Raw genomic sequence first — 24798 nt, 5'->3', positions numbered from 1 at the left:
GCCCATCTGAGCTGCCTTTCAGTGTCACCCATCAGTGCCAGTCAGTGCCATCTATCAATGCCAATTAGTGCCACCTATCAGTGCTGCCAATCAGTGCCACCTATCAGTGCCACCTATCAGTGCCAGTCAGTGCCGCGCTATCAGTGCTGCCTATCAGTGCCCGTCAGTGCCGCCTAACAGTGCCAGTCAGTGCCACCTAACATTACCAGTCAGTGCCGCATATCAGTGCCAGTCAGTGCCGCCTATCAGTGCCAGTCAGTGACGCATATCAGTGTATCAGTGCTGCCTTTCAGTGCCCATCAGTGATGCCTGTCAATGCCCATCAGTGCCACCTACCAGTGCCTCCTCATCAGTGCCCATCAGTGCCACCTAACAGTGTCCATCAGTGCAGCCTATCAGTGCCCATCACTGCAGCCTCATTAGCGCACATCAGTGAAGGAGAAAAATCACTTATTTACAAAATGTTATAACAAAAACTAAGAAAAAACTTTTTTTTTTTCAAGATTTTCAGTAGTTTTTTATTTAGTTTGTTCAAGAAAAAATAAAAATCCCAGAGTTGATTAAATACCACCAAAATAAATCTCTATCTGTCACAAAAAAATGATAAATATTTCATATGGGTACAGTGTTGCCTGACCACACAATTGTCATTCAAAGTGCAACAGCACTGAAAGCTGGAAATTGGCCCGGGCAGGAAGGGGGTATAAGTGCCCTGTAGGCTTGTGGTTAAAAATAATAACAAACATGCTATACTTACCTGCTCTGTGTAATGGTTTTGGACAGAGCAGCCCCAATCTTCTTCTTTTTAGGTCCCCTGCGGGCAGTCCTGGCTCCTTCCCTACCGAGTGCCTCAAATAGAAAGCCTCTTGGTACGGGGCACTCAAGTAGACTTCCTACCGAGCTGCTCTCCTGTGAATGGACATTGTCCTTTGCACACAGAGCATGGCTCAGCCCTGCTCTCTCCTTATTAGGTCATTGGCTGTGATTGCCAGCAGCAGGAGCCAATGTGAACCAAAAAAGAGAGAGAACCACTGCTCTCGTGTACACCGCTGGATCAAGATGGGGCTCAGGTAAGTATGAATGGGGTGGGGGGCAGCTGCAACCAGAAGTTTTTTTATCTTAATGCATATAATGCATTAAGGTAAAAAACCTCTGCCTTTAGAACCACTTTAGTGCTGAGCCTCACATTACATAGTTTGAGTTAATCTAAATAGTATTGTACAGTCAGATTGTGAGATTTATGAGTTAAGTGGCTTCAAATTTTGATCCCTTTACTGACACCCAAATGAATCTGGTTTTCATTTTTACACTGTTGTTATCTATTGCCTTGTATTCAAGAAACCTGTTAAAAAGGTGATGTAAATATGTTTCTTTTTTGTTATTTATTTTTTTTATTAAATACATAACACAGTTGAAATCACCGAACATTAGCTATCCAGTGCATGTTTTTGTTGTTATTTATATTACTATTAGAGATGCTGTTACAGTCATTGGTATACCTATGTCCTGGCTTGAAAGTACCTTTCACTTCCACCTATACAGCTTTTTCAGTCCCATGCCAGGTTAAGCTAGTTGTATATTTCAGCTTGAATATCCTTGTACACTATATTTGCATTCCCCTCTTGAAGTGAAGCTTAATATTCTTTGCAAACAAAATGATAAATTTTGTAACCCATCAGGGACCATAATGAGCAAACTTGCAGCCGTTTACTGTGCTTTTGATCAATAGCCCCCATCATGGCAGCAGCAGGCAAGCCTCTGTCTATCTGATATTCTGTTCTAATTTTAACACCCAATCCACTGCCACGATTTTACAGACATGTGTGTCCAATTTTCTTGATTTTGTATTGCCTGATCAATATTAAATCTAATTTACAATTCTGTCCCCTGTGAAGCTTGCATATGTTATGTCAACATACCTTAATGGCTTTGGCTTCCAGAGCAGCCTTGTTAGCTGTTGCCTCATCTGCTTCAACTAAACTTTTAACTGCTTCCACCTCCAATGTCTCATCTGCGATAATGTTTACCAGCTCCTCCGTCTCGCTGCTTCGTTCAATCAACATAGGCTTTAGCTCTGTCAGCTCTTGTTGCATGATTGCTATCTGATGGGCCAAAAAATAAAGACATGGAAAAGGTCTGCAAACAAATATTACGATGAAATATCACACTGGCACAATATTAATACTCTTTGAGGCTTTTATAGACTGAAATACAGGAGCAAAAACTGAGTTAATAGCCATTGCAATCAACGATCTTTCACACAACCACAAATCTAAATAATTTTTATGAGTGACCTCTACTCTACTAATTTTTATAAATGATTTTGATTTTTTCCTTGGATTTATAATGGTAAACATGGTATCACAAATTACTGTCTTTTGTGTTAAAAATCAGTTATATTAATGAATAAATTTTGTAGAATTCATGAAACATTTCACAAGTTTATTTATGTATAGAATATATGTGGCACTAAAACATTTCAGTTCTACTCAACTGCGATTTTTACATAGGTTATAAAAAGAAATATCAAGTTCAACCACTATTATCTGAGTTGCTTCTTGGATCAATTTCATGTCATCCCTTGGCAATCTTCATCATAGTCAAATGACAGAATTCCTTTATCTGTGAATGTGGACTCTGAGCTACCTGTGAAGTGAAACCTAATTAGAAAACTGTAGAGAGGAAATATTTACAATCTACTTTGAGAGTAGGATTAGGTGGGTGACCTATTTCAACAGAAAATTTAGATGAAATCCAGATGAAATTGCAGATGTGTTTAAATGGACCTTCACTCCCTTTTTCTATTATGAAGAATATTGCTCCTCCCTCCCACCTTTTGTGAAATCCTTTAAATGTTGTTTTGGAAAATACCTTTCTTAGTGGAGTGGGAATAATGTCCCCAGCTGCCCGAAGCTGGGATACTCACTTCAGGCAACTAAAGTGGCTTCAGAGCAATCTAGAAAATGCTGTGCATACACTGCTTTTTTAGCCCTAGATGTCCAGCCTTAATCCTGATGTCCAAACCTTGGGCATCACAATCTCCCAGAGCTTGAGCTTCTGAAATTAGTTGTCACAAGACTTAGTTGTAAATTCTAATCTTATTTCCTTTTAAAACCTTTTTAGAGGAATTTTTGCACTCACAACAGAGATTCTCTCAATACCTACAGCTACAGTTTGCTTTATCAGACCATTTTAGGCTCCCCAATTTGAAATTCACTACAGCAGATAAGATGGTCAATGATATTCTAATTTGAGAAACTGATAAATATATTGAGAGGTTGTCCAGATAAATTTTAAAAAAATAATTGTGTGGAGAATGGCTGAGTACCCCTGGCTCTTGGCTCATTTATAACAAACCCATTACTCTCGAAAAATGAATCAGTTTCTACTGACTTTCTAATCACCCTCTAAACCTCTCAAAGTGATCTGAACTAGATAGGTGCAGCTGACCCTCAACTCCCTTTGAGGCTACTGTTATCACATTGAGTCCTTAGAGTGCATGCCTGATTAATCCATTGCTTTTTCTCTGCTTCCATGGCTCATTGTAATTACAAGGTATATGCATCGTAATAATAATATGTAACTACCAGTATCCAACATGTTACTGATATCAGATGAAGACACGGGTGCTTTACCATACAGAAATTGTTCTTTTTACTGACAACATGTTTCTGTAGGTTTTTTCCTTTTTTTATTTGTTTTTATTTAGGAGGGAAGTGAGTAGATGACCTTAATTAATAAAAGCAGATTCTGGCTGGTTGCTTTAGGTTACTACATTATTAAATAAGTCTGTTTCATTTATTGTCACACTGAAAATCTTAAAATTATGGTGTGTTTCTGGTACAGGTAGAACCTACAAAAAATAATTCTTGGACCAATTTAAACTGACAGAAGCCGTCATCAATCCTCATGAGAAATAATAAGACTCAAAATTGAGTTTATCAAGTAATGTCAAGAGATGTAAACAGATTTGAATGTCATTGGCATTGAGGTGACACAGAAGTAAAAATCAGCTAATATTCTGAGATTGAATGATTGTGCACAACGGGAATAAAAGAACAGCAGTGTCTTTAGGCATTGTCACAAACAAGACGTGACAGGGTGTATGTAATGGTATAGGTATAGTATGTGTATGTATGTAATGGTTCTGTTAGGTCCACTGAATCTTTCATAAAGATGCTACATGATACTGATCAGAAACTGAGGCCAATATTAGTTATCTCTGTGAGAGGCACAGTAATCTGAAACATTTGAATCTGAACTACAACTACAGTAGACACATCTTTCTTAAAGATACCATGTCCCCATGATGTTCACATCTTTTTTTTAACATCCTTGGAATTGCTTTTCTTGCCTCATACTTCCAGTCTGTTGTTTGTTAAGAAAAACTAGAAAAATTCTATGTTCTTTTAAAAGTGAAACAGACAGAAGAAGACACAAGAGAAAAACAGTGCAAGTGAATATGCAATGATAGTGTGAGAAGTTACTGTTTTCTTGTTATGGTAAGTAATGCTATTGTTGGACAGTGAAAGAGTCCTCAACACAAGAGGAGCAGTGGCCATTTTGGTGTGGACCAAGTATGAAAAGAAGAACTATCATTGCCCACAACTGCAGCCATTGAGAAAACTTGCCTTGAGCAGAAGCAAAGTTGCATAGTTAAATTAAGTTACATAGTTGGTAAGGTTGAATAAATATAAGTCCATCCAGTTAAACCTGTGTGGGTGTGGGTGTTTATGTTAATACCATTTCCCATATCCCTGTATATTATATTTGCTAAGATGCCAATCTAAGAGTTTTGTGAAATCATCAACACGCCCCACAGACACCATCAACTGTGGAAGGAAACCCCACAGCCTTAGGTTAAACTGCTTCTCGTCCAACTTCATTGAGTTGCCACATGTCCTCTTAAGCAAGAACACTGATTTGTGGGTGAAAGACCTACAATAAGAAGTCCTTAAGAGAACAAATCTGCGGCTTGAAAATATTATTTAAACACTATCAAAATTGCGAGCAATTTAAATATCCCTCCACCCTACACAAGGATAAAACAGGATGACAATGTTGTCATATCATAACAACACCCGCCCGGGCACACAGACATACCCTCCACTCGCACTAGGACATGCATGACATAGAGATGGGGCCATGAAGGCTAAAGGCCCTATGGACAAGTTGCTGTGTAATGAATGCAATTTCATCTACAGAAAAAACTGCAAAATTGTAAAAATAAGGGCCCCTAGATCAACACAAGAATGAGTCACACATCAGCATATGCGATTTGAAAAATTATTATGGCAGTCCACCAATCTTGAGAAGATGTATATATACTCAATGCTAGCAGGTATAGTCCTGTGTGAATTATCTCCACTTGCAGCCAGAGCATAATGCATATGATAATGGTATCACTAAGAGCGGCTGACAACCATGTCACTGTGAACTTGACAGTAATTCCATCACATATAAGAAACAGCTACAGATTGCAATGACAAGTCTAAGGGTGAGAGTTATGGTAAAGCGCAGCCTCTCGCTGTATGCAAGTGAGAAGAGTTACCAGGTGTGCAACGCTCAACCGAGCAGTCACAATCCAGGGGATAGACCCCAATGCGGACACAACCTGGTCTAATTGTATAGGTTCACCACTCTGGGTATGGTCACTGACTCTGACGGATCCCAGCCTGCTGTATGATGTCGCTAAGCTTGCACTCCATGCAGGGATAAGTATGCATATGACTGCAGTAGCAAGTCCAGTGTTGCGCGGCTAGTAGGTAAAGCCACGTGAGGGTTTCTGAGTGTCCGGGATGCGAGCATCACAACTCTGACATCAATGCATTTTGCCCACCGAATCACGTGAGCTTCTAAATATTTTCAAGCCGCAGATTTGTTCTCTTTGGGACTTCTTATTGTGGGTCATTCACCCACAAATCAGTGTTTTTGCTACATATTCTATTGGTCCTGAGGACACCACCTTTAATTTTGGTGAGTCTGCTATATTATCTATAATATATTTCGGCAGTGGATACAGATTTTGTTTTAATTATTTTAGTATGTCCTCTTAAGCAACCTGAGACTGAATAGTTTCCTCCCTATGCTAGAATTACTATTGATAATATTTGTACATCAATATCATATCTCCTCCTAAGCATCTCTTCTCCAAGGAGAATAAGTTTAATGTTTATAGTCAATCCTTATAACTGAGGTCATTCAGCACCCTTATTGTCTTAGTTGTCCTTCTCTGGATTCTCTCAAGTTCTAGCACATCCTTCCTGAGGACTGGAGATCAGAACTAGATGACGTAGTCAAGGTGTGGCAGAATGAGAGTTTTGTAAAATGATAGAATTCTAGTCTTACCATCTTGTGTAGGTACTATTTTTAATGCATGCTAAATGTCTGCTGGCTTTGCTTGCTGCAGTTTGGCACTACATGCTTTTGCTGAGCCCGTGATCTACAAGGACCCCCAGATCTTTTTTCCATTCTGTATTCCTCCAAAGGTTCTCCCGCCAGTGAGTAACTTGTGTTTATATTTTTTTTTACCCCAAGTGTATTACAATACATTTTTCGACTTTAAACCTCATTTGCCATGTAGATGCCCATCTCTTTATTTTATTGAAGTCTTCTTGTAACGTTTCTATATCCTACTTAGCTTTATATCATCAGCAAACAGTGAGATTGAACTATTTATACCAACCTCTATATCATTTATAAATACATTAAACAGAATTGGTTGCAGGACAGAGCCTTGGAGTACCCCACTGGCAACTCCAGATCATTATGAAAATACACTACTTATCACCACCCTTTGGACATGCCCCTGTAACCAGTTTTCTATCCAGGTAGATACAATATTGTCCATGCCAACCGACCTCAGTTTGTAAATTAACCTCCCTAGCGGTCTGATTATGTCCATATTTCTGTGCTCAAAGCAGTACATTTTTTTGCATGGAAATATGTATTTTTTATATTGTAGGCCTGTAATTTTTAGGAATAACTCACTGAAATCTGTCCGAACAAGAGTCTAGTAAACATCCCGGGTATGTTAAAATTTGAAACACGAAATCATAAATTATAATTTAATAAATAATCATAAAAAATTATAATACAATAATAAATTGAATTCAATAATATAATCAAACCAAAAACACTGAAATTTGAAATATAGCGCCAAGTTCGCACATCACTGAGCAAAGTCGCAAAATCGTCTTCAGTGTCTGATGATGAATTTCCCTACGAATCATTATCACTCAATTCTGCAATTAGTTCTAATTTACTATCGCTGTTCTCTAGCTGGTCTAAAACCGATTTTGACCTAAAGGGACGCTTTTTGGATGCCATGGACATTTTTCCGGTTCCAGGCAGAAAGAACAGTAAAAATGTAGGCAGGGCACAGGACAAAATGTATGTGAAATGGTTTGATACAGTAATGTTTTACTATGTTATTTTAGTGAATTTAGTGACTGTCACTTTTTGTCATTTTAAAATTTCCCACCGTTCCGTCCCCTTACATCCCGACATCGCAGGGGATGGAACCCAGAAGACAGATGCCGGCATCCGTCGGAGGACATTACAGGGGACACTGCAGGAGGGACATCACAGGAGCGCAGGACAAGGTAAGAGAAGAATAGATCCCGGAGCAGCGCTGCATGGTAAGCCCGAGTGTTACCGCTTTTGTTACTGAAACTTTACCCCGAGCTACACTCGGGAATACCGCCAGGGAGGCTATGCATTTATGGAGAACTGCACTGAATGCTTTGGCAAAATCCAGATACACCATGTCAGCAGGTCTTCCTTTAGCTAGATGACAGCTCACTTCCTGATAGAATGTTACCAGATTGGTCTGACAACAATGATATTTCATAAATCAATACCGATTACTATTGATACTATTTTCATAAGCAAATTATTGGATATAGTCCCTTATGATCCCCTCCAAATGTTTACATACTACTGCTGTTAGACTGACTGTTCTGTAGTTCCCAGGTAGTAGTATAGTATATATTGGCCCTTTTTTAGAAATATTGGTAGCATTCCTGTCTCTAAGCTGTCCTAAAAAATTAGGAATAATGATTTGGCTATAACCTTAGTAAGTCTTCTGAGGACTCTTGGGTGTAAGCCATCTGGACCTGGTGATTTATTTGCGTTAAAATTTACTTTAAATATTTTTGGACACTGACTCCTATTAGCCAAAACGGCACTTTCCTTGTTGTGTTACTAACAATGCAGTCTTGAGGATTATACCCCTTCTTTTCCTTTGTAAAAACTGAGGAGAAGAATGCATTTAGTACAGTTGCCTTCTTGTCATTTGTAACCACCTTCCCCTGGTCATCCTTTATGTGGCCAGTATGGTTTGTCTTTGCTTCGTACTATTAAAATATTTATTTATTTTTATGTTCCTCCGTTATGTGTCTCTCGTGGTCTATTTTAGCTTCCCTGACTGTGCCCTTACAATTCTTATTCCCTTTCTTGCAGTGTTTGAATATTGATGATGACCCCTCAGCCTTATATTTTTTAAAGACCTTTTTTTTCTCTTTTATGTTTTTTTTTAATGCTAAAGTTTAGCCACCCAGACTTACCCTCAGCTCTTTTATATTTGTTGCCCATTTGTATGCACTGGCTAATGCCACTTTTTAATATGTTCCTAAAGCTTTCCCATTTTCCTCATTGTTCAATGATTCGAGAATTATATCCATTTAATATCTTAAAGTATTGAGTACAGCTTAGAAACCCTGGCTCTTTTGAAATTAAGTGTTCTTGCACTACCCTCATATCTTCTTTTCCAATGATTTACGCTGAATGTAATAACTTTGTGATCATTATTTTCCACGCTATCCCTTATTTCCACATCTGCAGCAGATGAAGGTCTTGGTTGACTGCTAACTGACTGGCACTGTAACACATCCTACAAGAGAGAAGATCCCACATTATTTACAGATTGTGGCGAACAATGTGGGAGATTTAGAACTGCTGTGATGCTGTATAATGCTAAGAGCCTAAAAGAGTTCCCTTCTGCCCACTTGTGCTGTGACCAGAGTGCAGAGCTGCTGTATGGAGCCTAACAGAGGCCTAGCTACTGAGAGCTGTGAGTACTAGACTGCTGTGTTCACTCCACCAGAGATTGTACTGCTGTTTCTGTACAGCTATCCACCAGAGACGGTGTTGCTTTTCCTGTGTTGTTGTGAAGAGAGCTGCTGATTTTCATCATCTAAACACTATATTGCTGTAAGGAGAGCTACCCTAGTACTCTGGCCAGAGTCTTTGTCATTGTGAGGAGAGTGCTGTGTTTACTAGAGACTAACCTACTATAGATATTATTTGGTGGGGCTGCTGAAGAGAGCAAGAGTGCCTCCAGGGTTTCCTAGGACCAATTGGAGTGGAGAAAGGCCTTCTGCACACTTTTTCCTATTACTGCTGTCTGACATTCTTGCTGTGGAGTCAGATTTGTACCCACTCCCTTAGAATTACCAATAATGCAGTTTGGAAGAGTGTGCATCAACAGGATATCCAGGACACCTATGCCAGTAAACTATGATCAAATTCCACTGGTCAGTAATTTGGATAGAGCCCTTTTGTTGTTGGTTAGGCCATACAGTTATTCTGCTGTCTTTAACCATTTTGGTACATACTTACAGTTTGTCGCATTTGTGTGCTGTTCAGTTACTTTGCTATAGGGCTTTTACACATTTCAAAAACGGGAATTTTAAAGCCACAGCTGTGAAATTGACCTCAGTCAGGTTGGTTCATCACCAGGAGGAAAAGAAGGCCCTAACCAGCCAGTGGCTCCTCTGTGGGTAGTGTTTCATAAGTATAATTCACTTTTCAGTGATGTTCTCAACTGATCACAAAACCACAGGTGATCTGGTCTCTTTAAAGGAAAGCCTTCCAAAATTTCAATTTACTATTCTGTGTTATTGGTCCAACGGTTTTGGCATCTTCTAAGGTACAGAACTGAAACAAGTATACAGGTCAGGAGTTATGCCTTTACTATGCGTTTCTAATCTGCATGCTTGTTTTGGATTAGTGATTCTAAACATATCGAAAGCAGAAACAGCCAGGGAACTAGTATTTATGGAGGAGGTCATTAATGGCAGGCCCCATATGTTTCTATAAAAATGAGTCATGGCTACATAATCCCCAGTTTCAATCAAATGCATAATATAAATTTGTTAAAAAACACAAAACTAAAGTGTTGGATAGAATAGAAGATCACTTCCACTAATGCTCTGCAGTTTACCCACACCACGGGTGCAGTGCAATGTACCTGCAGCTTTCCTGTGGGTTTGCTGCACTTAGCCATAGACTTCAATTATACCCTGCGGGTTTGGGGCACTTTCAGAAATTGCACCATACCTGCAGGATATAATAGAAGTCAATGGCAAAGAGCAGTTAACCAAGAAAAGTTGTAGATGCACTGCACTGCACCTGTAAGAAAAATCAAATCAGTGTGAAAGCAGCCTTATAAGGGGATCAGAACAGTAAGGGTTACTTTATATTTGCAGTTTAAGATGTATTTTTACTATACCAACTGCACACCCTTTAGCTGCAGTGGCCCATGGTGTACACATGTCACAGTTGAGTTATACTCTGCAAGTGCCCGGCAACCTTGTGCAGTACAGCAAACAAGGGGTTAAAGCAGGCAGTGTTATATTTCTTTCTCACCACCTGCTTTAACCCCTCAGACCCCGCAGAAGCATGCAGCTGGGGGGCGCTTGCAGAGTGGCTCCATTTACTTGAATACGCTGTGATTGGCAGGTCGGTAGCACCCATCAAAAGCAACAGGGGGTTAATTCCTGCTGCCCCATGTGTACACTTTTTAACTAGATATATGGTATGTTTCACAGACCAAAAGGAAGTAAATAAGAGAGGTTCATTATTAGGATTTGCATGTATATTAAATAAGATTTATCACCAGCAGACAAGATAGCTTGTTAAAACCCCCAGGGATTTCTGTGCATAAAGAACTTATCACCTTCAAAATCAATGCAAGGGTTGCTGACCTGCATTGTTGGATAGCTAACCCCACCCATTGCCTTGCTATACTAAACATTGGTCCCACATTGAAACAGTGATTCCAAAAAGCCCTTTCCTCCTAACTCTTCTCAAGCTGTAATCATTCACAATGCAAGCTAACAGTTTCCACTATCTGTGCCCTGTATATCTGGCTGCAGGTCTGAACCCATGGCACTGCAGGGGCTGGCTGTAACTCTGCCCATAAGAAAGCCCATATTTTTAGGCTTTGGGGGTGGAGCTATTGCCAGAAATGGCAATGACGAAAGATTTATTTTATTTTATCCACTACTTTGTTTTTAATAGCAGTAAGTGCTGTGTGCAAAAGGACCACTTGGAGATTGAACAGGCTTTTTTTCTTCTGGTAATAGATCTTCTATAAAAATTGTGTTTCCTTTTTCAGAGGGCACAGTCATATATTTAGTAATTCAGAAATCATTTACCTATCCCGGTGTACTGATTAAATCAGTATTCCTTAAAACATGTAGTACAACACACTTCCAACTCACTACCACATATATAGCAATGATGTTATGATTATATTGTATATTTGCTTATACATAAAGTCCAAAGAGGTCAGGTGAATACATAAAATGGTGACTATTTCATTTACTGTGCTTATATAAATGGTAATGCTTGTATGTATTTGGGTGTTTTGTCTGCTTATATGTATGGACAGACTATCATAGCATACTAATAAAGAAGCATGCTCTACGCAACTCAATGTCAGTATTCAAATCTGCAGTAGAAATGACAGAATTAGCAAATGTTTGTGTGATAGCAATGAATATGTCTACCAAGTGCAAATTGACATGGACACATTTCAAAATTCAAGGATAATTGAAATACCATGTCAAAAACTGAGGCTATTTCTTCAGAGTAAGATTGGTTTCAGCCATTTTGATGGACAGGTGGCTGGTTTTCCTTGACAGGAAAAACCCAGTCAATTTCAGAGAGCATTTTTCTATGAAGGGGCAGTGCATTTCTTTAAACATTAATGATTTACTACATTACTCATGATTCTAATATTTTGTTGTACGTTTCCCCGGCTTTATTTAAATAGATAATGCAATCCTGCCAACTGGCAAAAAATGCTGTGTGCATTATAGTTCTTTGCATTTAAATAAAAAAAGAAACAGCTAAAAATACTGTATATAGAGCCTGTGTTCTCAAACAAAAGTTGAACAAGCACAGCATTGGGTGTGACAAGTCCTACATCAGTTCCCTTTCCTGTCATGGAAAAAGTACTGGTTGGTGTCAATCAATGCTCCAGCACATGGGTGATACTGTTTAAGGATGCCTATCCTGATAGCTATGTTTGTGCTGCTTTTTCTCCTCTGTACACTATGCCTACTGTCACCGAGCTGGCTCTTCCCTCCCCATCCTCTGGGCTTGCTGCCTGCCACCCCCCACCCCTCAGAAGGGCCCTCACTCTTCTGTCCCATCCATGCTGGGACTTCTAGTCCTCTGTGTCCCTGACACAGGCAGCCCTCAGAAGCCCTCACCCCCCTGTCCCTGCAATCTGGCCCCCTGCTGAGGGAATCCACAAACAGGCCCCCAACCCCCTCCCTTCCCCCTCGTGCACATCTTCCCAGGCTCCGTGCCGGACAGGGACAAAGGCTTTGTTCCCTGGGTGGTCCGGAGACCTGGGGGACAGGGCCCATTGCCATAGTAATCTGACAGGAAGTCTTGGGTTACCACTGCATGCTGCACGGCGCCCAGCTCTGTACTTAAGAGAGAGCAGGGCAACCCCCCTTGTGTTCTCTTGGCTGCATGTGTGAGAGAAGTGCTGCAGTGCCAGTTTCTCTCATACAACCATCCCCCAGCCCCCTTCTCCTCTCCCTGCCTGACCTGACTGCCCGTCTGCTGCTGGATCCCTCTCCTATGTGGGGTGAACTCTCAGCTGCCTGGAATCCCTTCCCTGCCTGGATTTAACCTCTTGTTCCCTTGTGAGCCTGCGGGCTGGACACCTTCCCTGCCTGGATTTAACTCTTTGTTGCCCCTGAGCCAGACGGACTTAACCTTTTCCTGCCTGGAGCTGCCTGTGTGGATTAACCCTGTGCTGCTGGTGTGGACTGTAGCCCTCTGTGTCCGGCTCCCCGCATCCAGTAAGTGGACTAACCCCGTGCTGCCCAAAAGACTGAGCCTAATTCTCCCCAGGAACCCGAAGTCCCACAAAACCACCCCGCCCTTGCCTTACTGAACCCTGTGGATTACCATACCCCTGTTGTTCCATATTGCCTTCCAGAGAACTTTACTGTGTTGCTGTGTCTGGTGTGGATCTGTGGACTAAAGGAACTGATGTCTGTGCCCCAAAAACCTCCGCAATAAACACCCACACGTCGGGTTCCGTGCAATCCGTCTCCGTGTGCTCTCTGGTTCCCTTGACTCCTACCTAATGCTGTTCTTGTTCAACTCACAAACTTCACACAATTCTGTTTCCATTTCAATATATTTATTGGGGTTTTTTTTTTGAAAACTGTAAAAATTCAAAGAAGTACTATGAAAGCACATACAGTGAGGAACAGAAGTATTTGAACACCCTGCGATTTTGCAAGTTCGCCCACTTAGAAATCATGGAGGGGTCTGAAATTCACATTGTAGGTGCATTCCCACTCTGAGAGATAGAATTAAAAAAAAAATTCAGGAAATCACATTGTATGATTTTTAAAGAATTTATTTGTCTTGCACTACTGAACATAAGTATTTGAACACCTGAGAAAACCAGTGTTAATATTTGGTACAGAAGCCTTTGTTTGCAATTACAGAGGTCAAACATTTCCTGTAGTTCTTGATCAGGTTTGCACACACTGCAACAGGGATTTTGGGCCACTCCTCCACATAGATCTCCTATAGATCTGTCAGGTTTCGGTGCTGTCGCAGAGCAACACGGAGTTTCAGCTCCCTCCAAAGATGTTCTATTGGATTTAGGTCTGGAGACTGGCTAGGCCACTCCAGAACCTTGATATGCTTCTTACGGAGCCACTTCTTGGTTATCCTGGCTGTGTGCTTCGGTTCGTTGTCATGTTGGTAGACCCAGCCATGACCCATCTTCAATGCTCTGACTGAGGGAAGGAGGTTGTTGCTCAAAATCTCACAATAAATGGCCCCATTCATCCTCTCCTTAATGCAGTGCAGTCATTCTGTGCCCTTCGCAGAAAAGCACCCCCAAAGAATGATGTTACCACCCCCATGCTTCACAGTAGGGATGGTGTTCTTGGGATGCAACTCATCCTTCTTTTTCCTCCAAACATGACCAGTGAAGTTTAGACTAAAAGTTCTACTTTGGTCTCATCTGACCACATGACTTTCTCCCACGCCTCCTTTGGATCATCCAGATGGTCATGGGCAAACTTCAGATGGGCCTGGACATGTGATGACTTGAGCAGGGGAACCATCTGTGCAATGCATGATTTGAAACCATGACGGCGTAGTGTTCTACCGACAGTGACCTTTGAAACTGTGGTCCCAGCTCTCTTTATGTCATTGACCAGCTCCTCCCTTGTAGTTCTGGGCTCATTCCTCACCTTTCTTATCATCAGTGATATCCCACGAGGTGAGATCTTGCATGGAGCCCCAGTCCGAGGGAGACTGAGAGTCGTCTTTAGCCTCTTCCATTTTCTAACAATTGCTCCAAGAGTTGATCTATTTTCACCAAGCTGCTTGGCAATTGCCCTGTAGCCCTTTCCAGCCTTGTTGAGGTCCACAATTTTGTCTCTGGTGTCTTTTGACAGCTCTTTGGTCTTGCCCATGGTAGTATTTGGCATCCGACTGACTGTGGGGTGGACAGGTGTCTTTAAAGAGCTCAGGCAGGTGCTACTAAGTTAGAATAATGAGTGGAGTAGAGGTGAACTTTTTAAAGGCACAGTAACAGGTCTTTGAGAGACAGAATTCTTGCTGTTTCTTAGGTGTTCAAATACTTATGTTCAGCAGTACAAGACAAATAAATTCTTTAAAAATCATACAATGTGATTTCCTGAATTTTTTTTTAAATTCTGTCTCTCAGAGTGGGAATGCACCTATAATGTGAATTTCACCCTTCCATGATTTCTAAGTGGGAGAACTTGCAAAATCGCAGGGTGTTCAAATACTTCTGTTCCTCACTGTATAGAGACATTCAACCATAACATAATGTAATAAAGGCAATAATTCAATGGTTGACAAAGAACTGGGCACATTACAGCAATATAACAGGTTTGAAAATTTCCAGTACCATTCTTAAGCAGAAATGTAAAATTCTGGGTTGAGGGATGTGCACATGTCTCTGGAGGAATTAAATATAAGCAAGAGAAGATAAAGAAAAGAATAATACAAAGAAGGTGGAGGGGAGATGCTAATTTTAAGCAAAAAAGGGGAGTAAAACAGAAAAAAGTGTGAAGAGAAGGTAGGAGAAGGGGCTCAAAAGGATTGACAGCCCCTGGGAAGTGCAAAGTATAACCATGCACTCAAATCAATCATGGTATTCATCTTGTGAAAATGTGTGGCAAGCCTAGGAATCCATAATTGGTTAAGTTACACATAAGTTAAGGTATGTTATAAGAATCTTTAAGGATGTTAGAAAGTCATTCATTAATTAGAAATATGGATGGGCCGACAGTTTGGTCTGAACCTAGGTTTGGAAGAATGCATGTTCTTTAGCTTATTAAACCCCCTGTTTTTTTTTGTGAATGAGCAGGGGTACATATTCCTGTGGGATGCCAGTATTTTGGGCCCTTGTAAGGAGCCCCAAACACCAGATGTGCCCTTACCTAGAGTTTTTGACCTCACATAAAGTTCAGTCAAAAAACACACGTGTCCCTTGAATTGGACATGCAATGGGGGGGAGTATCTTGTATATAGATACACCCGGGAGATACAGCTTTTGTGTGAAGGTAATGGTGTGCTGCAGCCAGGAGGGGTGACCTACTCAGAACAGATGACCCCATGTTGGGGGGGGACTACTTGCCCATAGGACTGGGAGAGCCAGCAATGCGGGTCTGGAGAGACTAACAAATCTCCACATCTTCATTTTTAAAATGACCAATCTGGATCCCCCATACTGACTCTGCAGAAGGTATGCTGAGTGGAGGAGGAAGGATTAAAGGGACCGGTCAGTACTGGAGGAAGATTCTATATACAAGATACACCCGCCATTGTATGTTCACTTCAAGGGACACATGCGATTTTTGACCTAACTTTATCTGAGGTCAAAAACTCCAGGCGAGGGCACATCTGGTTTTTGTAGTGGTGGATTAAGTTTTAAGAAGATATAGAGCTATTAAGTTTTTTTGAAGTTGAAGAAGAAACACTATTTAAGAGACTTTACAATCAAAATTGTTCACTATATTTTTATATTTGTCTGCTTTCACATGTGTTTTGGGGCATTTAAAGGAAGCATGGCACTGTATGTTTATTTATTCAGTGTACCCGCTGAGCTGCCTCTTCTTCCAGTGTTCCTCTCAGACTCAGTCCCTTACTGCAAGCCGACTGGCGGCTGCTGATCACTGTGGAGTTCCAGTCCTTCTCTTTCCATTCATCAGCGGAGGTGGAGCTGGGCCTGTGGAGGAAGATAAAGTCTGACTCTGATGTCTCATGTCTGTGTGAGTGTGACCCAGCCGGTCATCCATCACATGTGCAATGTGTTAGTGAGTGGTGACATCATCACAATCCCAAAGCCTGCTCTTCTAGTGCCTGCTGGGCCTGCTGATCTGTGTCAATGTTGGTGGTGGTGGGTTGTGTCGGATCTGTCACTATGTAGGATAGCTCAGTTTAGGTGTTCTCTGTGTGTGTGTGTGAGCTGGGCTGCCTTCTGCCACAGCATTTTATCTCACCCCATTGCCTAGGGAATTCCAGTCTGGGATCTCTCAGAGTTTGGATCCATCATCCTCCACTCACTGCAACTGTCACCCTGCCACTTCCAGCCACAGATACACTCCATCCGTGACACTGATTTTATCTTTAATATTGATGCTGGTGGAATCTTATGGCACTTATTTTTGCAAATTAAAAGAAATTTAGCAGTTTCATGTTTTGTTGATTTAATATTTACTACTGTTTTTAAAATTATTTATTTATTTTTGTGCGGGGGGGGGGGGCGTACAAGTTGCTGTCTTGCCTAGGGCACAAAATAGTTTAGTGCTGGCCCTGCCACCCGCCGACCACCCCCATAAGCGGCAGAAGACAGTCTCTGCAACCTGGGCTGCACTGTAATGAATTGGGTATGAGCCTGTGTAGACACTCCATCATATTCATTCATAAACTGACACATAATAAACACAGTTTTCTATGGGCCAGGGATAAATGAAAGAAAAGGGGCTGGTAAACACATGTGGGGGGGGACTGCCGTAGATTGGTGAGTACAGGCACTGATGGACATTTCTGCTATAAGTTTATGGTCACTGAAGTGACCATGAGCATATAGCAGAGGAGGAATGCAGGTCAGTTTGGCATACGGACCTAGCCTGCCTGAAGCAGTGCTGTAGGTCTATACAGCTTACAGACCTGGCAGTGAAAGAGTTAATGGGATTTTACTTTTTTAATGTTATCTTCAAGCATATAAAATCACTGCTCAAATAGATTAAAAAACAAAAGTTTCATTATTACATGTTGCCCAGGGCAGTGACCCTTCCCCCTTGTCAGTTAGCCCAAAAGAGGAACATTTTCATTTGACAGAAGAGACTCCAATTGATTTCAATTATGTTTGGGTTAAGCTTCTGAACTTCTTTGAAGTTCACTGAACCCTACTCAAACCAAATCCAGGGCAGTTCGGCTCATCACTAATTAGGAACCCATTAATTGTCTGTTTCAATTCAGCATAAGGAATTGTTTTTTCCACGAATGAACAATGGCCTGTTTAGCAGCCAAGAGGACAAAGTCTGCCAGTTTTCTGTTGTAAACCATTTATTTGGGCCAATTTAGGGCAACAGTGCATGCCAAGAATCTCTCCTTACAAAATTATGCCTAGAATCTAATGACAAAGAGGCAAAACCAGCATACCTGCATGACATTTGTATTGCAGCCCTTTAAAATGTATTAGAATATGTGGGAGTGGGGTGAGAAATGGAAGGAACAAGCTCCAATCTAGTCAGTAGTGAAGACCCTGTAAGCAGATTCCTGTATTGTGATATTTAATGAGGAGAATAAATCCAAAGTTCAATTCTTCATATACTTGGTTTCATATATTCTCTGCCATGTTGCTATATAGTTATGTAACATAGAGGTGGAGAGCATGTTTAGTTAAGCATACAGGGCTGATATGAGTTTAGAGGATTGAGAACTATTGAAAAAGATATGTCACCTTGGAAAAGATTGTGTCATCTTGAGCATCTGAGATTATGGTCAACCACAAGGCAGGAAAAGATTGAGAAAAAGAGTGGAGGGGAGCAAGACAGCAGAGATGGTAGGGATGACAGGAACAGGCTGACAAAATTGTCAACAGGGAAAAAGTAGAGCTTACAAGGAATTCCTACTACAACCACTCCCTTAATGTCTGTATTGTCACAGATGAGCATAGCCTGTGTTTCAGTAGCTAGGATCAACAAAATATGTGACAGGGGGCACCTTTATCAGGCCCCCTTCTCAATGCAAACATCTTTGGAGGAATGACCTGCATTGGTTACCCTAGCAGTGGTTTTATTATAAAGGAAGGCTACCCAAGCACAAAAGTTAGATCAAAACTTCCCTTTAGAAATTATGTATTGTTAGTATTCCCAAAGATACCATATCTAATTCTTTATGTTTATTGACTGAAAGCAGAAATCCAGGAATAGAGAGATAACACAAAAGGTGAATGAGATGGACTATTTATAAATTATATTATGAATGGTCTGACACTTGCTTGCGGGTCAACAACAGGTAGCAACGGAGTGTCTCCAGAACCCACTTTATTGCTCCCTTTACACAATGGAATAGTCTCTCTCAGCCAGTGTGACCAAGTACACCACAGGGTGCTCATCTCCCCCAACCACCTGGGACAAGACTGCACCTAGACACAACTAGGTTTGTACCAGAAACTCTTTCTAAAAGCCTGGGGCTAAAAGTACTGGTTCCTGGCACAAAGCTTGCTTCAAACAGCAGAACGCTGCTTCTGCTTCAGTACTCCAGTGGACAACAGTAGAATTTCTTCCCTTTGTGAGCTATGTCAAAGGTCTTTCTAGGTTGGGAAACCTAAGGATAAATTTCCTATAATACCCCACAATACCAAGGAATGAATGCACCTGTTTTTTGTGAGTGAACAGGGTTGATCATATGTCTGCCTACAACATAATCCAAATAGCGGGCCTCCTCCAACCCAATCTTCTCTGTGAACCCTACCTTTCAGAGTGCATCCAACACTAACTGGACTTTCTTTAAAATGACTCTTCCAGTCATGACTAAAGATGATATCATCTAGGTAGGCTCATGAGAATTCCTTATGGGGTCTAAGGACGTAGTCCATGGATCTCTGGAAAGTAGTTGGGGCTACATGCAACCCAAAGGGCATTCTGCCATAACCCCTCTGGTGTGGCAAATGCAGTGTTCTCCTTAGCCTCTTGGGAGAGTGGAATCTGCCAGTATGCCTTTGTCAAATCAACAGTAGTAATGTATCGGGCTCATCCTAAATTTTCAAATAATTCATCGACCCGAGGCATTGGATACGTGTCTGGTTTGGAGACTTAATTTAACTTATGGAAATCATTACAGACCCACCAAGTTCCATTTGATTTGGGCACAAGCACTATGGGACTTGACCAACTACTTGAGGATTCCTCAATGATCATAAGATCCAACGTACTCTTAAGCTCGGCTGATACAATATTACGGCTAACCTTAGGTATGCAGTATGTTTTAAGGTTTACCCGATGGTATCATGTTCAATTACATTAGTTAGGCTCAGCAGATTGAAAAAATGTCTCAGTTTCTATATAAAAATTCCTATGACTCATGTTTTTGAGAACGGGAAAGGGCCTCTGCAATCCCTACTTTCCTATTCTGAGTGCCTGGATCTTCCTGGACTTTCTGACTGACTGTCAAAACCTCTCTTTCTTTCCATGGTTTGATCAGATTAGCATAATAAATCTAGCAGGATTTTCTTTTTGTGGGCTGAATAACCCTATAATTAACCTTTCCCACTTTCTTGACTATCTCAAAGGGTCCCTGTCATTCAGTGAGAAACTTGCTCTCCATTGCAAGCATTAATACAAGAACCCAATCCTCAGGTTTAAATTCTCTAACTTTGGTAGACCGGTTGTTCACACGAACAACCAGTGCAGCCTGAAAGTGACCCCTTACTATGGGCATACTTTTTGTCATTTGATCCTGCATTTGTGCAACGTATTCCACCACACTCTGATAAGGGGAAGCTTCTTTTTTCTGCGTCTCTTTCACTAAGTCCAGTAGCCCGCATTGGGGTGTCACCCAAAAACCAATTCAAAAGGTTGAAACCCTGTGGAGGGCTGGGGTACCTCCCATATGGCAAACAACATGAGAGGCAACAATCCCAATTATAGCCATCCTCTGCAACTACCTTTTTTAGAATACCGCAAGGTTTTATTGAATTGCTCCACTAACTTGTCAGTTTGTAGATGATACACTGAAGTCCACAAATGTTTAATCTTAAACAGTTTACAGAGCTCCTTCATTACTTTAGACATAAATGGGGTACCTTGATCTATCAGGATCTTGGATTGAAGTCCTTTGTGATGATCTTGGATGAGCAATTTCTTAAAGCAGGGGTGTCAAACTGGCGACCCTTCAGTTTCTTAAACTACAAGTCCCAAGAGGCATTGCAATACTGACAGTTACAAGCATGGCTCCCAAAGGCAGAGCATGATGGGACATGTAGTTCTGCAACAGCTGGAGAGCTGCCAGTCTGACATCCCTGTCTCAAAGGTACTGCCTCCGGTACCTGGTGGCATAGTCAAAAAAACTGAAAATGTATTAGTATCCCCTAGCTGATTTGGGTACGGGACCCACAAAATCCATGACTATTTGAGCAAAAGAGTCCTCAATAATTGGAAGTGATACTAGCAGATTGAGAAAATGGGGCGTTGGCACGGTTCTTGGGCAGATTGGGCAGTACTGACAGTAGTCCTTCATTTCTTGATATAAACCAGGAAAATAAAATCACTGTAAAACCCATTCCTCAGTTTTAGCTGCCCCGAGGTGACCCACAAGTACATGACCATGAGCCAAATATAATTCTTTGAACCTAATAGGTCGAGGTACCACCAGTTGTTCAATCACCTTATCATTTTCTTTAGTTATTCTGTACAACAAATCATGATTCGCAGAAAAATGGGGGAATCGTATATATCTGCTTCAGGTTGCTGAGGTTCACCATTCCCATTCAACACTGTGACCTGTTCTATGGTGGGGATCAAAGTGAAGTCCTTCATCTGAGCACTAAGAAAATCCTCCAGGGAGCCCCTGAGATCTGAGAAATCCAGCTCAGAGGAAGGACTCTCCATTTCCAATCTTAAAAACACCTCCACGGGACATGGGTCAGCTTTTGCAAGTTCACACATCACCTGGCACATAATATCACTATTTACCTTTGCAACACACTATTAATTACTTCATCTGAGGTTTCCTCCTTTTTCGGGGAAGCCCCTGAACCCTTGAGCTTTTGTTCCAAAATATTGGGGCAGTCTCACCCAATTAGCAAGCTATGAGGCAATCTAGGGATCACCACAACTTGTAATGTAGCAGTTCCTGCTGGTGTAGATAGGATTACACAGGCCTCTGGATAGTCTTTAACATCATCATGCACAGAGATGACCCTGACCTGTTCCCCTGGTAAACGCCTTTCTCTGCAACCTGTCTGATCAGAGCAGGGTCTCCACACTCCCTGAGTCAAGGAACGCTACCACCTCTTATCCATTGACCCGCACCACACACTCAAATGGATTCAGGCTGCTTGCAGAACATACTCAATAAGCATACATTGAGTGACGTCAACCGATGTTGCATTCCACTGGTTCCTTCCACCTTGGATACTGGGCCACCATATTACCCAGTTGGTGACAGGACCAACAGCGAACCTCACGGGGTTCCCTTTCCCCCTGCCAACTCTCAGGAGGGTTTGGTGCTGAGGTGCTCCTGGCAGTTGTGTTACGTACCCGAGCAGACACCATGCAATCAACAGGTGCCATTTTGGAGCTGAAGTGCACTTCCTTGGTCCAGCCCAGCTCTCTGGTGACAGAGGGACCCTCATGGAAACTTTCTCCACAGCTGCATCCTTTGACTGCAGCAGCCATCTCGTCCAGGGACGGAGGCTCAACCTGAGCCACCCATCAGTGCAGCTAACTGGGAAGACCATGCAGAAAGCAGTCCAGTGCAACTCGCTCCACAATCAGAGTGAATGTCTTCTCCTCTGCTTTCAGTCAATCCAGAAAGATGTGCATTAGGTGATACAGCTGTGCATGGGCAGGCTTAGCCTTGTCAAAGAGCCAGGCATGAACGTGAACCTCAAAGCAACAATCACTCCCAGCCTGGCTATTATTTCCACCTCGTGTTGACTCTGGGGCCAAGTCATACTACCTCTGTTGGGGATCTGCAGTCAGGAAAGGGGCCAGCACATCCACTGTGTTTTTCTCAGGCAGTTCTTCCCTTGTTGCTATTCGCTCAAACATCACCAAATAAGCTATAACTTACCCGTGGCTGTCATCTTCTTCAGGGTCTGCTGCACCACCTTCCGCATGTCATCCTTCAGAACGGGGTCAGCTTTCACAATTTCAGCCTGCTGGGTCCCTGCCTTTTGTAAACCCACTATCTGTTTCACCAGTAAGTGGTTTGTCTTTTGTTGAACAGTGACTGACTGTGCATTAGCCACTACTAATTGTTTAATCAGTTGCTCCGTTGCTTTTTCAGGCATTTTTATAGTCTGTGTTGCTTTAATCCAGGACATGAGATTGGCCTGCACCCCTCAAACTGCCCAATGCATTCTCCACAAATTGTCAGAATCAGAGGGGTAAACAGTCTTCTGGGAGGCAGTTTCTATAACTTAAAATTCACTTTATTTAGCACCAAACAGAAAAAATGACAGACTTTTCTTCAGATTCAGTTTACACACTACAGGTAAATTGTCCCATCGGTACAACTCAGGCTTACACAAATATCTTTCAGTGTCCACAGCCCAGGATACACAGTACCTGAGTCGCTGGTACAGGCAGGCTCACCCAGCAGGTCAAAGTCAGTGTATGGAGACTTCTCAGCAGCTTCCAGATCTCCTCACAATAGATAGCAAACCTGCCATCAACCAGCCTCTCTGACCAGCTGCTTAATAAACAGGACCGAAGGGGAAGTACCTGCCCTCTTCTCTCTTAATCCTGCTCTAGGCTGACTCTCTACACTATATACTCCATGAATCAAAAAGTGAATACTCCATGAATCAAATGTGAGAGAAAAGAATGCGCTACAATATCTAAATGGTACACAATCAAAAGTTTGTGAAATTTGAGAAAAGTTCAAAAGATCCAAGAAATATGTGTAATGGTACACTTCAAGTAAATAGCCATCACAGTCCCCATAAGGATAACGTTCACTTTAGGATTTGACCCTCATTGCAAAGGTCAAAATGAACATCTTTATCATACCAGGATCCAGCAAGGTGCTTAGTAATGGACACAGAAATGGCAACCCTCCAGTCCGCTTCAGCCAATATGTATTATTAGCATGATAGTAGGCTCACAAGAAACAGCTTAAGTAACTATGCAGCTGTGCAAACCATCCAGGGAGAGACTTCCAGTAATAATGCTCAAAGAAGCAGAACAAAGGAACATAGTGTTCACATCTTCAAAACTATTTCATTAAAAATTAATAAAATGCACTCATATTTAAAACAAAGAGAACCCGCTTTAATGAATTGTTGACACAAGGCAGAGGAACAGTGTTCTCCAGGAGAAGTACATAACCAAACCCCAATGCAGTGCTGTAGTGTTTCCAGCTCACATCCAGCTGATTTGCTCCAGGACCACTATGCTTTGCCCAATATGTTTTGCTGTGTATAACATCATCAAGTGCCCCTGAAGTGGTTTGAGCACAGTACTGATTCATACATATACTTAGGTAATTTTGGTCACATTGTGCATGCAATTTGTTAATTTTTTGGGCCGTTGTGCAAAATGATTTACTCACATTACCTAGATAAAATGTAGAACACTTCTTACTTTGTCAATGGTTTGTCTGCTGTGAACAAGGGCAGATCTGACCTTTGCCAGTAAAGTTTGGGAGCCCCTAATTCAGTCTGGCAACCAAGATTTTGGCTAAGCCTAGGTTCACACTACAGAGGTGCGGTAAATCCCATGTGATTTGCAAAGGAACCGCACCGCATTTCTGTACAAATCACATTTGATTTGTATGCAGTGCGATTAGAGCCATACATTTCGTATGGCTCTATTCGCACCACACCCGCACCAAAAATGTGCAGGACACTTTTTTGGTCCGCACTAGAATCAGATCGCATGGGTATTCACACCTATGAGATCTGATTCTGCACATTACACCATGTTTTGCGGACCAATGTCAGGGTGTTGTTAACTTAACATACACACCCGCATCGGTTCATATGAAAGGGGTGCGATTGTGATGCGGTGCGGAATTCGCACTGAAAATGCTGCGAATTCCACACCGCATCAGTGTGAACCAGGGCTAAAAGTTAATATCCAAATTTATTAGTAATATCGAATGTTAGTTTGCCCAAGAGGTTGAATCAAAGTTGGGTTTGGTGAGCATGTAAACTACTCTTTGAAGTCATTTGGTTTAATTTCTTGTAATTGGTTGAAGGCAGTTATTAAACATGGTGAAAATATATATTTAAATTTCTGATATTAATCGGCAGTA

General features: G+C 41.6%; 1 protein-coding gene across 1 annotated transcript in view; it reads right to left on the bottom strand.

The window, feature by feature from the left end:
- The window catches only part of LOC149471958 (dynein axonemal heavy chain 3-like), a 710466-nt gene that overhangs the window by 470088 nt on the left and 215580 nt on the right, over positions 1-24798 (bottom strand). The window contains exon 12 of the mRNA XM_089652692.1: positions 1920-2098. Coding sequence (XP_089508818.1) covers positions 1920-2098 — 179 coding nt within the window. The remainder of the gene's footprint in view (positions 1-1919; positions 2099-24798) is intronic.

This window comes from Staurois parvus, unplaced genomic scaffold (genome assembly GCF_062004578.1).
Source record: "Staurois parvus isolate SC_StPar_1 unplaced genomic scaffold, SC_StPar_1.0 ptg000025l, whole genome shotgun sequence".
In the NCBI taxonomy this organism is placed as follows: domain Eukaryota; kingdom Metazoa; phylum Chordata; class Amphibia; order Anura; family Ranidae; genus Staurois; species Staurois parvus.
Note: the sequence above shows the minus strand (reverse complement) of the source record. Positions and strands in the feature narration are given on the sequence as shown.